Below are 15,000 nucleotides of genomic sequence, written 5' to 3' on the forward strand. Positions count from 1 at the left end.
GAAGTGCTGCATGTGCTATGCTTGTGCATGTCTCGAATTTTGTCTTCTCATGGCGAAATCATTTCATCAATAATTCATAAATTTTGTCAGAATTGCTCATTGGTCGGGCTTATTATGTTATAAATTCAGAAAAAATCATTTGAATACAGCAAGAACTAGAACGGCACTCAGTAAAGGCATACCTCTGCCAGGCTGAACAGTTTACGTTTTGTATCCCACTGGTAGGCCAGATCTGCATCCGAACCTGAACCAATATCTAATCGGCTTGTTCCTGTCACTGACCCAACCTCTCCACCAGGTTTTGTCATAATCCGTCCACAACGTTTTGAGATATCGTGCTATTTATCGTTTTGAGCCCTATTTCTCAATGGTGAAGAATCACTTAAAAAATTCTCTGGATCCAAATCTGGATCTTCAAGAAAATGGTATCATTTTGTCCTTGTCACACACCAAACCTGTCCACCAAGTTTCATCCAAATCTGTCCATAACCTTTTGAGATATTCTCTTCACAAACAGACAAACAAACAGGGGTGAATACATAACCTGCGTCCACCATCAGTGATATTGTGGCTGTGACCGCTCACTTTGCTGCTTGTTCTTATTGCATATTTTTATAATTTTTTGTTTATTTTTTGAGTATGTAGCCTAAACCTGTCCGAATATTACATTAGTGCATAAGAATATTGTACATATATTTTCTTTCATTTCTATGCAAATTTCATTCATTCATTGCAAATTTCATTTTCTTTCATTAATGCAAATGTCCATCTTTTTCCATGCCAAAAAACATTTTCCGTTTGAAATTGCAAATTCCACGAATTTCATCAGTTTTCCGTAATTGCAGAATGTCATTGTCCCTAAATATGCATACTAAATAGACACAAAATAAACTTTAAAAGTCTAACTGGACTTGAACATCTGAATTCTATAAATATATATATATATATATATATATTTGTGATCAGTTTAATATATATATATATATTTGTGATCAGTTTAATATATATATATATTTGTGATCAGTTTAATATATATATATATTTGTGATCAGTTTAATATATATATATATATATATATATATATATATATATATATATATATATATATATATATATATATCTATGTATGTACATATATATACAGGGGGCTGCAAAAGTAGGTATACAGTAATGAAAAACAAAACGTGCGCACAAAACGTATTTTATTGATTATACAAGCATATCAATAATAACATATCAATAATAAACATATTAATCCCTCAAATGTTCAAACTGTTTGCCCCTGGCATTCACACACTCCACTAGTCGAGTGTGGACACCCATGCACACTCTGGCACAAAGGTCTTTATCAGCATCAATTTCCTGGCAAGCCTCCCGTATGAACTGAATCATGGCATCAACAGAACGTGGCTTGCGTGCGAAAACCCTGTCTTTTACACATCCCCAGAAAAAGAAGTCCATAGGGGTGAGATCCGGCGAACGTGGTGGCCAGTCAACGGCTCCCCGACGTCCAATCCACCTGTTTCCTTACTGTATACCTACTTTTGCAGCCCCCTGTGTATATATATATATATATATATATATATATATATATATATATATATATATATATATATATATATATATATGTATGTATGTATGTATGTATATATATATATATATATATATATATATATATATATATATATATATATACTGTATATCTATATATATATATATATACTGTATATCTATATATATATATATATATTAGTGATCATTCCTCCTGAGAGATTTCTTCTGTATCCATCCTGTCCACCCCATGCATCCTCTCCTGCCCCCCATTCCTCCCCACGCCCATTGTTTTTTCCACCTCCCACTGTCTTGACCTTCAAATCTGCTGTTGCTGTCCCCCTCCCCTACTCTGTCTGCTGTTCCTTTTGTCCTGTTGCATCCTGATTCATTCATTACTCGCTTTTCCACGAGCCTCGACTATGTATACAAAAAAAGAAAAAGGATGCACCTTGTACTCGACACATTATTTACATTCATCCAATTATCCATGTTGGAGTTGCATTAAAATATTGCTACTAAGGTGTATCTCTTGTATCATGTAAGCATATATGGATGAATTACTTGCAAGGAAACTAGAGACTTCATAAAACACCTTACCCATGAGACAAATTACATGGTGCTTTATTGAAAACAGTTTAATGGAAGCAAAATAAAAGGAGGAGGAATCCTGAAGTTCCCAGCCCTGACAGTGCAAGTGACAAATTTGATTGGTTGAAACGGCTCACAGTTTTGTCCAAGTACTGCTAAACTGAAGGATTTTGGAAGTGCAAACAAGGCGGTTTGTGTTCTACAATGTTCATTATATCATTCATTTAAATATAATAGAAGGTTAATTGCTATAGAAGAAAACCCCTTTAATCTGAAGTTTACCGTCGTTAATGCACCGTCATTTACACAATCCTATTTAACACCATCTCTTATCTTCCCCCATCCAAAACCTTGATCTTTTCTACCCCCGCTAATTTCACCCCAAATCCACTTTTTTGAAATACCAACTTCTGTCCTGGAAGTCCTTGCACTGTCCTTGTGTTTTATACTGCTCCCTCCCCCCCCCCTTCCCATGCCTCCTCCCCCCCCCCCCCAAGCCCTCTCCCTCCCACACATCTCCCTGCTCTCAAATGTTGTGTTTGTGTGCTTCCCCTTCTCTCCCAAAATATTGTCTTCCGCTCCCTCTTTTTATGTATTTTGTTTGTCTGGTTGATTTGTTTGTGAAATAAATGTTAGCTCTTTCACGAGCCTCGATTCAGTATACAAAAAAAAACAAAAAAAACATTGAATTAGTTATTCGTGCTTATTGTTTGTGTCCTTTATAACATCCCAAAAACTATTTTTTACTTTTTGGAATGATTTTCAATTTTATTTAACGGCCAGACTGACAGATTGAAGAAATTGGTTTACAACGATGTGCGCAATTGTGTTTGGGATGAGATGCTGTCCAATTTGCCAATATGTGGTAAATAAAATATATATATATCGATAAATATTTTTTGTATACAAGATCGAGGCTCGTGTAAGAGCTAACATTAATCACAAAAAGACAAACTGACACATAAAACATATAAGAAAGGGAACGGGAGACAAGATGAGGGGAGAGAGGGAAGCACACAAGTACAACATTTGAGAGCAGGGATATCGGGAGATCTGTGGGAGGGCGAGGGCTTTGGGGGATAAAAGACAACAAAGCTTTTGTACCTGCTCATTAATTTATTAATTATTTGGTCATTATTAATTGCTCATTAATTCAGCTCATTAATATTTGGCCAGTCAGTACCCCCAAGATAAAAGACAACAAAGCAACTGGACCTGTTCATTCATTTGTTTTTGCTGAAACACTAATTGTTCATCATTTCGGCAAGATCTTGTTTCAAAACAAACAACGACAAGTTTGAGAGCATAAAATTATGAATTCCGTGAAACTGGTGTAATGAGGCCAAAATATTCCACCTGCACACTTAATTGTTTATTCCTTGTTTATTTACAAAAAAAATCCCTGCCATAAACATCCACAGAATATAGAGAACGTAACTTCATGGTTACACACCTGAGCAGAAGCTTCCATCAATTTGCACTGGATGCCGGCACACCCGGCAGGGTGGTGCGTTACTGAAGGCCTTGAACTGGAATCGGTGAGCAGCTTTTGTGTCCGGTTCCTCTGGCTAAGGGTGAGGTGGGAATAAAAGAAAATAAAAAAATAGAAGATACTGAATGAGGGATTACTAAAGAGGTATATTTAAAGGTTATCTGAGAGGATCTGAAATTGTTCCTCTTTTAGACATGTTAACATACACATGTCACATCACTGTCTTCATTGAGTATTTGGTAGATTATGGTTTAATGGCCCGTTCCTCTCAAATACTGAGTCGACACCTACCAAGAAGATATATCCCTTAATCATACTGTTGTGAAAATGACTGTTAGGGGTGAAGCTAGCTTGGATATTTTAGAAATAGTTATTTTGTTAGTGCATGTATTAGCATAAGAAAGAGGTAATTTATTTTTAATCAGATTATGCATCGATATTTGTTTCAAAACCTGTTATCTTTCCTCCCAAATGTTTGTGTCTAAAACCGTTTCTCCCTTAAAAAAAACCTTTTTGATCTTCTATCCTTTGTAATCTGTCCTAAATGTGCTTCATAGGGGGATTTAGGCCTTGTATAGCACTGAGGAGGTGCGAGTTTTGCCACGAATGCATGAGCCTGGAACATTTGAGTCGAATACAGAGGCTCGGGCGATGGGGGGAGGGGGGTTCCACTTAATTTATGACCAAACCACTAATAAGCAGGGAAAGTCCGGGTCAAACGACATCACGAAGTGGGGCATCCTTTCTGCCCATAAAAGCCCATGCACACGATGGGTCGAGGTCCAGTCAGACTTGAACAGAGTGCCCAAAAAGAATGCCCTCACTGTGTACCCAGTACTAGTTCCAATTCCTGGGTCATGTCACCATTCCAGCTTGCAGAGCCCAAGAGAGAGCGTATATTTCTGCCTTGTGCCTGCAAGTGAGCGAGTGTGCGCTCCCCCCAACCCCCGGCCCACTCAACCCCACAGTCCGTGCTGTGAAACCATTGACTCTGAATGGCAAATCCTTTTCTTTTGCTGCACCTCTGCTCTGGAATGACTTGCCTTCCTCTGTTCGACATGTTGACTCTCTTCCTGCCTTTAAAACCTCCCTCACAACCTATCTGTTTCACAAGTCTTTCAAAGTCTAAGTCCTGTTTTCCCTTTGGTTTGAGGGGGGACGGAGATCGAGAGTATGTCTGTGTACGTGTACGTGTGCGGGGGAGGGAGGGGGAGGAGGGGGAGAGTACACATCTGTGGGTTGAATAGGGAGGGAGAGGAATAGAACAAGAGTGAAGGTGTGTCTGTGTGTGTGTATGTTTGTGTATGTGTGTGCGGTGTGTGTGCATTCGCATGATAATGTAAAGCACCACGAGGGTCGTTAACTCTGCTTGATGGGGCTATATAAGACTCCTTTATTATTATTATTATCAATGGAAGTTTATGGTGCCCGCTCAGGCGGCTCTCGTACAGATTCGGGAAACATTTCTCCTTCAAACTGTGTAGGTTGTGAATATACGGCGAGCTGTTCGCGTTATACTTTCCATGTGTGTGTATATATATATATATATACAGTCACGTGAAAAAGTAAGTACACCCCATGTAAAGTTTTGACTTTTTCAACATATTTCAACATACAGCTATTTGATCTTCATTTCAACAATATTGACAGATAAAGGTGATAGAATATAACAAATATCATGAAACATTTACATTTTGTAGTCCATTGTGAAATTTAAATAAACATAAATGCAAATTTTTCATGTGGAAAAAGTAAGTACACCCTTGGCTCTAATAGGTGGTATTGCCCTCTTTGGCAGAAACAACCTCAAGTAGGCGTTTCTTATAACTGTCTACCAGTCTCTGACATCGACTGGGACAAATTTTTGCCCACTCCTCCATGCAGAATTCTTTCAGCTGTGCGATGTTTGAGGGGTTTCTTGCATGCACGGCTCGTTTCAAATCCCCCCACAACATCTCGATGGGATTTAGATCCGGGCTTTGACTTGGCCATTCCAGAACCCTCCATTTATTTCTTTTCAGCCATTCCTTGGTGGATTTACTGGTATGTTTAGGGTCATTGTCATGTTGCAAGGTCCACCTTTGGTTGAGCTTCAACTTTCCGACAGATGGCCTCACATTATCCTCAAGCACCCTCTGGTACAATGAAGAATTCATAGTGGATTATATGATGGTGAGCTGCCCAGGCCCTGATGCAGCAAAGCTGCCCCAAACCATAATATTTCCACCACCATGCTTTACAGTTGGTATCAGGTTCTTGTGGTCAAATGCTGTCTTTGGTTTTCGCCAAACATGTCTTCTGGTACTGTGGCCAAATAGCTCTACCTTTGACTCATCTATCCAGAGCACATTGTTCCAGAAGTGCTGGTCTTTGCCTAGGTGTTCATTGGCAAACTTTAGTCTTGCCCTGATGTTCTTTCTGTACAGCAAAGGTTTCCTCCTGGCACACCTCCCATGTAGATCAAATTTGTGCAGCCTCTTTCTAATGGTAGACTCGTGCACTTTGACATCAACAGTGGCAAGAGCTACCTGTAGGTCCTGTGATGACATTCTGGGGTTCTTAGAGACTTCTTTCAGCATCTTGCGGTCTGTTCTCGGGCTGAACTTGCTGGGGCGGCCTGGCCTGAACAAGTTGGCAGTTGTTTGGAATCTTCTCCACTTGTAGATGATCTTCCGGACAGTCGAATGATTGATTTCAAATTGTTTGGGGATCTTTTTAAATCCCATCCCAGACTCGTAGGGATCTATAACCTTTTTTCTGAAGGCCTCAGAGAGCTCTTTTGATCTAGTCATGGTGACGCCGCACACTTCAACAACAAAGAGCAAACCAAACTAAATGTCTGAGGTTTAAATAAGACATGTTCCTCCAAGATCCTCTCTAATGATGTTCTAATCATTTGCACCTGAGCTGGTGCACCTGATTCTAATTTTAGGTATTTTAAGTAGTGATAAATGCAGGGGTGTACTTACTTTTTCCACATGTGGAATTTGCATTTATGTTTATTTAAATTATACAATGGATGACAAAATGTAAATGTTTCATGATATTTGTTATATTATATCACCTTTATCTATCAATATTGTTGAAATGAAGATCAAAAAGCTGTATGTTGAAATATGTTGAAAAAGTCAAAACTTTGCATGGGGTGATTGGGGTGTACTTACTTTTTCACGTGACTGTATATTGTTTTATACATTAGTGAAGAACCTACTCCAAGCCTAAGGTTTTGATCTGTTACTAGGCACCATGGCGGCAATGCTGTGGCAGTGCAAGAGGTAGGAATTTTCTTTTTTAACGGCAAGGAGTACAACACGAATTTTCTCGTCATTTCATCAGTCACTTCATGTGTTCTTAAATGTGGGTGACATCAGAGACAGCTAAACAGGCCATTTTATAAACTAGGCAATTATAGAAAATATATATATATATATATATATATATATATATATATATATATATATATATATATATATATATATATATATATATATGTATGTATATATATATACAGACTTGGCATTTAATATGGAATATATATTTTTTCTTGACTTGGGTTTACTTTCTTAACTCAGTATATCAATCTGGTGAGTTTCTTTTACACTTTGGTGATTTATTTGTTAAAAGAACCATGTCACTGATTGTCTGTCGCAGCAAGAAGTCAACAACAGGATTATATCACAGGTGGCGTGGCAAAATGTACGTACAGGTGCATTTGATGATTGGCTTCACAGTCGGGTATACAAGGGTTGTTGCGTTCTGTATCAGTGGAAAACAACTGCTGCACGTCTCCAAAAGTTATTGCCGCTTCCTCTGGAGATGGTCCGTCAACTCGACAATGCTGTTTGTCATGGAGTGGTGGCTTTACGAAATTACGGCATGAAACAGCGTGCTATTGCTCGGCAGTATGGCATCACTCAAGGTCAGGTGTCAAAGATCCTGAAACGAAATGCTCAGAGGGGTGTCCCTACTCCAATACCGAGGCCAGGACGTCCCCGCAGAACCACAAGGAGGGATGATCGCCAGCTGCACTGGTTAGTCCGCAATGGCCATACCAAGTCAGCTAATCGGCTTAGGGCTGAGTGGCAGCAACTGACAAATGTGCCTGTATCCAGAAGGTTAGTCAACCAACGACTGGTTCAAGCAGGCTATCGTGCCAGGCGTCCCCTGAGAAAGCCATGCCTGACCAGACAACACTGCCAGCGCCGATTGCAGTGGGCCAGGGAGCACCGTCAATGGCAGCCAGGACACTGGAGTCACGTGACCTTCAGTGACGAGTCTAGATTTCTGGTCTATCGTCAAGATGGCCACGTCCGAGTGCGCAGACAAGTGCATGAAGCCTACAACAAAGATTGTATAGTGCCAAGAGTCCAAGCTGGAGGTGGTGGGGTGACCGTTTGGGCTGCTTTTCATGCAGGGGGCAAAACTGACCTGGTTGTTCTGAATGGAAACGTGAACCAGTTCACGTACAGGGCTAATCTGGAAAAAAAATTGCTTCCATTTGCTCGTGCAGCCTTTCAAGGAAACTTTGTCTTCCAAGATGACAATGCACGGCCTCATCGTGCTCGCATGATCCAACACTTTCTTGCTGACCGTGGTGTAGAGCATATGGAGTGGCCTGCCATGTCCCCGGATATGAATCCGATAGAGAACTTGTGGGCAGAATTAACGCGTCAAATCGACCACTTGGACCAGCAGCCGACCTCTGTGCGTGAATTGCAGCAGGCTATTGTCACTGCATGGCAAGCGATTCCTATCCAAGCCTTGGCAAATCTCGTGAACAGCATGCCTCGACGTGTACGTGCTCTCCTGAATGCTCGTGGGGGTTACACGAAGTACTGAACTGTAATTTTACTGTCCATAATCCCAGTCGTAATTTAACTTTTGTTTTTGTTAAAAAAAATTTTGGCTAATGTGCAAAATAAAGAGATACTTCTGGAAAACGTACAGAAGTTTAACACAGTACTGTCCATGAATTGAGTTTGATATCAGTTTACATCACTTTCAAGGATCAATTTATTTGTTTCGAAATGTCAAATGTGGTTTTTGTTTCTTTTAAAGGTCACATTAACAAAATCTTGAATAATTTCAACATAATTCCAATGAACTTTTGGTTCTAAGACATCTTGAAAAGTAAGTTCACCCCCACAAAAAAAATATTCCATATTAAATGCCAAGTCTGTATATACAGTATGTATATATATATATATATATATATATATATATATATATATATATATATATATATATATATATATATATATATACAGTATAGTGCATTCAGAAAGTATTCAGACCCCTTCACTTTTTTCACATTTTGTTATGTTGCAGCCTTGTGCTGAAATCGTTCAAATTCATTTTTTCCCTCATCAATATACACTAAATACCCAATAATGACAAAGAGAAAAAAGGATTTTAGAAAGTTTTGCAAATTTATTAAAAAGAAAAAACTGAAATATCACATTGACATAAGTATTCAGACCCTTTGCTACGACACTTGAAATTTAGCGCAGGTGCCTCCCATTTCTCTTGATCATCTTTGAGATGTTTCTACACCTTGATTGGAGCCCACCTGTGGTAAATTCAATTGATTGGACATGATTTGGAAAGGCACACACCTGTCTATATAAGGTCTCACAGCTGACGATGCATATCCGAGCAAAAACCAAGCCATGAGGTCGCAGGAACTGCCTGCAGAGCTCAGAGACAGGATTGTATCGAGGCACAGATCTGGGGAAGCCTGCAAAAAAAAAATTCTGCTGCATTGAAGGTTCCCAAGAGCACAGTGGCCTCCATGATTCTTGGAATAAGTTTGGAAGAACCAGGACTCTTCCTCGAGCTGGCCGCCCGGCCAAACTGAGCAATCGGGGGAGAAGGGTCTTGGTAAAAGAGGTGACCAAGAACCCGATGGTCAATCTGGCTAAGCTCCAGAGATCCTGTGTGGAGATGGGAGAAACTTCCAGAAGGACAACCATCACTACAACACTCCACCGATCTGGGCTTTATGGCAGAGTGGGTAGACGGAAGCATCTCCTCAGTGAAAGACACATGAAAGCCTGCTTGGAGTTTGCATAAAAGCACCTGGAGGACTCTCAGACTGTGAGAAACAAGATTCTGTCGTCTGATGAAACCAAGATTGAACTGTTTGGCTTCCGTCTGGCCATTAATGCTTCCTAATCCAACACTCTCACTTCGAGGTTACAGTTTTTCCTTCCCTCTTCTCTTTCCTTATTTGTCCTTTTCCTTGCTTTGTGGCAGAGTTGCCCATTTGCCCAACCGTTAGTTCATACCCTCCATCATCTTGGTCTTCAACGAGCTTCGGTGTTGTCGAAAGCAAACAATCTTCAGGAACAACATTATTGAATTACCATATGGAGGGTAATTACTTTTATCCCTCCTGCTCCCCCCCCCCCCCCCTAAAGTCTTGTCTTTATGCACACCCTTGCGAATCCCCTCACTTTTAATCTTAAAGATCCAATAAATAGTCTGCGCAGGAAGGCATTGTTTGTGGAAAACAATAAAACAGTATGGCCTAATGCACAAACAGTAATGTAGTCACAGAGAAACAGACAAAGACTTGGTGCCAGTCAGCTCATTCCATACATATCCCAACGACAACTCATGTGTTGAGTATTGTAACATTATATTTGTATCATTATATAGCGTAATAAGAGCGAAAACACCTTAAAATAGCAAGCAGGCCCGATCTGAAAGGCACCTTTGTAAAACATTTTTCATTTTGTGGGGAAAAGAATGGTGCTACATTTCACACCAAAAGTAATCACATCTCTGCTGAGAAATCACCCTCGTTCAAAGTAACCAACCAGCCATGGTATGCTGGCATTGACTACACACCTGTCTACTTCAGGTCACCCAATGAAATTTCCTTCCCACCGTGGTGTGTCCTTAAATAGCTCCAGAAGTCCTTAGAGTTACAGAAGTCAGAGACTTCAAAACTTCGAGAAAGTTATTCAAATTTACTTTCTCATGGTAAATGCAATTTCAACGTAGAACTTCATTTGTGACGATTGATTTACAAGTCAACATAAAATACACGGTATGAAATAAGACTTTAGAAAAAGTGAATTTTTTTTGAAAAGGTGTAAATGTTACAATTGTGGAAAACGAATGATGCAGAAGAAATAAAAACAATCTTGTCGATGTCAGAAAGTGAATGCCATTTTTATGGAAGTTCATGCTCCCCTTATTAATCACCTTTCATACTTAATTTTAACAAAATAACACAATTTAAAGTACCAAATCACGAATTATATAAACAAGAAGACGTCATGCGGAGCACGATACTTGCAAAATCCGCCCCCCACCCTGAAGAAAAAAATTTCCATTGATACAACAAATTGTCCATTTCATCAAGATTAAAATTGACAATCTTGATCAAAGCTCGGGTCAATAGGAGGAAAAGTGACGATTTTTCAGATGAAAAATGATGATTTTGGAAGGTTGACCTATGTTGACCTTTTGGCCTATGTTGACCTCAAAAATAGTTGGTGGTTGAATTCAGTGACCATATATGTAAATCCTCTTAGAATTTCAAGTCAATCAAATGAAAATTGGTGATTTTAGAAATTCGGCCTATGTTGACCTTTTGGCCTATGTTCACCTAAAATATAATTTGTGGTTGAATTCAGTGATCAGATATGCAAGTCATCTTCAAATTTCAAGTAAATTGGATGAGAATTGAGGATTTTAGAAATTTGGCCTATGTTGACCTTTTGGCCCATGTTGACCTCAAATATACTTGGTGGTTGAATTCAGTGACCAGATATGCAAGTCCTCTTCAAATTTCAAGTCAATTGGATGAAAATTGAGGATTTTAGAAATTTGGCCTATGTTGACCTTTTGGCCTATGTTGACCTCAAAAATACTTGGTGGTTGAATTCAGTGACCAGATATGCAAGTCCTCCTCAAATTTCAAGTCAATCGGATGAAAATTGAGGATTTTAGAAATTTAGCGAAGTTGGTGACCTTTGGCCTATGTTGACCTTTTGACCCCAAAAACAATAGGCTTCTTGCTTTTGACCAACTCTACCATTTGGTGAAGTTTCGTGAAGATAGGTTGAAAATTGTGACCTGTAGGCCGGTGACAAACAAACAGACAAACAGACAGACAGAACCACAAACGTAATCGACCAATGTACTTGAAAAATCTTCGATTTCGCAAGTAATAAACATGACGCCCTCCTGAAGTTCTGAGCATTGCACAGAATCTTAAACAATAATATAGGTCTATTTGAGCGTCGTGTTCAAGCATATCACTCCGGCATCAGGTGCCATCGAAAACTTTCTCACTTGTAAAAAACTTCATCCAAAGAAGTTCAGGAAACTAGATCTACATGATGCTCAAGTTTGAATGAATGAAATATACAACTAAATAACCAACATAAACATCGTTATTTAAGTGATTAGTAATGAAACAGTAGCGAAAAGTCTAACATCATTAAACTTGTCCCTATTTCACTGACGGGAGAGCAACAAGCGTATTAAAAGTGAACGCTTTGTAGACGTTCTTTTTCGTCCATTCCGAACCCCCCACTGCGTGAGACCACCCACCTCAGAGCACATGAGAAGTATCTTTAGACACTCTGTTGCACACTTGACTAAACCCCTGATAACATGAATGTTCACCCACCGCACATATGATATAACAATGAAACCAATGTGAAAGCACTAAAAAAAAATCTACTGTGAAAAGTTAAGAAAAGTTTAAAAACAAACTTAAAAAAGTTAATTAAATGCATCTATAAACTCAAGGCTGCTCAGAAGTTATGCATAGTATAGCAAAGACATTATAACTAGAATCAAAGTTTAAAATTGTCTGAACAAATCCAAAGGGTTGTCTGAAATCTGAAATGCAATTTAGAATGAAGACTACAATCACCATGAGCCGGGATCATATATTTTTCCACCATTGTTTGGACAACAATAAACAATCTAACAAGAGTAACAGGAAAAGACCAATTTTGAACCTGAATCCTGATAACTATCCAACACCGATCACTAACACAATGTGATCCAAAATAAAATTGCTGAGCCTAAGAGTGTTCCTGGCTTCTGAATCCCCCCCCCCCCCGCCCCACCCCCCCCCCCCCCCAACGCTCATGATGCTAGTGAACCCAAGTTCACATACACCGTGTTGGTACATTAGGTACTTATGTCCTTATATTTCTAGTAAAAGTATAATAATGTCTACCATGATCTTTATCCTGAATGTTATTGATGTACAAGCTCCTTCACGAGCTTAAGGGAACTGTGAAAATAAATATTAAAACCCTGTGTGTCCAGATAGCACGAACATGTTTATTAATGTTGGCTGAATCATCGGTGTTTTATTGGGAACATGTTAAATCAACCTCAACAAATAAACACATGTTCACAGGCTTGGATTGACTCACCATCATGCCAACTTCAATAAGCTGGCTGGAGATGTGTGTGTGTGTATGTATACATGTGTGTATATGTATGTGTGTGTATGTATACATGTGTGTGTGTGTGTGTGTGTGTGTGTGTGTGTGTGTGTATGTATACATATGTGTATGTCTGTGTGTATGTATACATATGTGTGTGTGTATGTATACATGTGTGTATGTGTACATATACGTTTGTGTGTGTGTGTGTGTGTGTGTGTGTGTGTGTGTGTGTGTGTGTGTGTGTGTGTGTATGCGTGTGTGTGTGTGTGTACATATACGTTTGTGTGTGTGTATGCATGTGTGTATGTATGTGTGTGTGTGTGTATATATGTGTGTGTATGTGTGCATATACGTTTGTGTGTGTATAAGTGTGTGTGTATGCATGTTTGTATGTGGTTTTTTTTCGGGGTTTTTTTTGTATACAAGATCAACGCTCGTGAAAGAGCTAACATTATTCACACAAAAAAAAATCAAACAGACACATAAAACATATAATAAGGGGAGCGGTAGACAAGATGGGGAGAGAGAGGGGGAAGGACACAAACTCAACATTTGAGAGCAGGGACATCGGGAGATCTGTGGGAGGGAGAGGGCTTGGGAGGAGGAAGGACAAGTATAAAATACATGGACACTGCAAGGACTTCCAGGAAAGAAGTTGGAATTTCGAAAAAGTGTATCTGGGCTGAATTAGCGGGAGTAGAAAAGATCCAGATTTTGGATGAGGGAAGATAAGAGATGGTGGTGAACAGCTGTTTTAAAGATCTGGAGGGAGGAGTGGGATTGAAGGGAGTGGGGGAGTTTGTTCCAGAGGCGGGGGAAAAGAGGAATGAAGGAGTGAAGGTGAGCAGAGAGTCTTGATTTTGGCAGTTTAACCATAAGAGGGTTGCAGGCAGATCTTGTGCGACCCGAAGGAATATTGGGGGGACAGAGCCCAGAGAGAGCTGGGGGAGCAAGGCCAGAGGGGAGTCGGTAGAAGACAGAAAGACCACCAACCTGCCTGCGGTGAGTGAGTGACAGGCCCTCGGAGTTAGCTTCATCGCAAAAGATTCCAATGATTCTGAATGCTTTGGTTTCAACAGCGTGAAGACGAGCTAGGTGTGAGGCAGGAGCACCAGCCCAGAGGGGAGAGCAGTATTCCATTGAGCTGCGGATGAAAGCCTTGTATGTGGTGAGGAGCTCAGGTGTGCCAAGGAAGGCCTTTGCACGACGGAGGATGCCCAGTCGGCGACTGGCTTTGGAGGCCAGCTTGGAAATGTGTTTTTCCCAGGAAAGATCATGGCAGATAGTGAGTCCCAAAAGCTTGAGTGACAGAACTTCTTGGAGATGATCGTTGAGAAAGTAGATGGGAGGGTTGTCCAGTTGGTCTTTTCGGAGGGACATAGTAAGAGTGTGAGATTTGTCAGGATTGAAAGACATGTTACACTTGTTTGACCAGTCTGTGATTTTGTCCAGGTCTGCAGAGAGTGAGGAGGCTGCAGACTGCCGATCTTCGGGATGAGGGATGGAGCGGCAGAGCGTGGAGTCATCAGCAAAGAGATAGAGAGGATTTTCAAGAGAGTCAGAGAGATCATTGATGAAGACGAGAAATAGCACAGGGCCCAGAACACTGCCTTGGGGAACTCCAGCCTGAACAGGAAGAGGAGATGAGAGAAACCCATTCAGGGCCGCACGTTGACTTCGACTAGAGAGGAAGTCCGCCAGCCATGAGTGGAGATTTCCATGGATACCAAAGGAGGAGAGTTTGGTGAGCAGAGCAGGGTGCCAGACCGTATCGAAGGCACGTGATATGTCAAGAGAGACAGCTCTGATTTCCTGTTTGACATTGAGGACCTCCATCCATTGTTGAGACAGCAGAAGCAGCATGTTCAGTGTAGAATGACCAGGTCTGAATCCATATTGATGATCAGAGATAAAGCCATTGGAGAAGAGGAAAGATTTCAT

General features: G+C 40.2%; 1 protein-coding gene across 2 annotated transcripts in view; it reads right to left on the reverse strand.

Annotated features, from left to right (window-relative positions):
* Nucleotides 1–15,000, reverse strand: part of LOC137431178 (tensin-3) — a 391,044-nt gene that overhangs the window by 302,098 nt on the left and 73,946 nt on the right. For both annotated transcript variants that reach the window (XM_078781594.1, XM_068122190.2), the window contains exon 2: nucleotides 3,596–3,710. Coding sequence is in view for 1 of the 2 variants with exons in the window: in XM_068122190.2 (XP_067978291.2) it covers nucleotides 3,596–3,710 (115 nt within the window). In the remaining variant the exon portion in view is untranslated. The remainder of the gene's footprint in view (nucleotides 1–3,595; nucleotides 3,711–15,000) is intronic.

Source organism: Myxine glutinosa, chromosome 7, assembly GCF_964187855.1.
Source record: "Myxine glutinosa chromosome 7, kmMyxGlut1.1, whole genome shotgun sequence".
NCBI classification, from domain to species: domain Eukaryota; kingdom Metazoa; phylum Chordata; class Myxini; order Myxiniformes; family Myxinidae; genus Myxine; species Myxine glutinosa.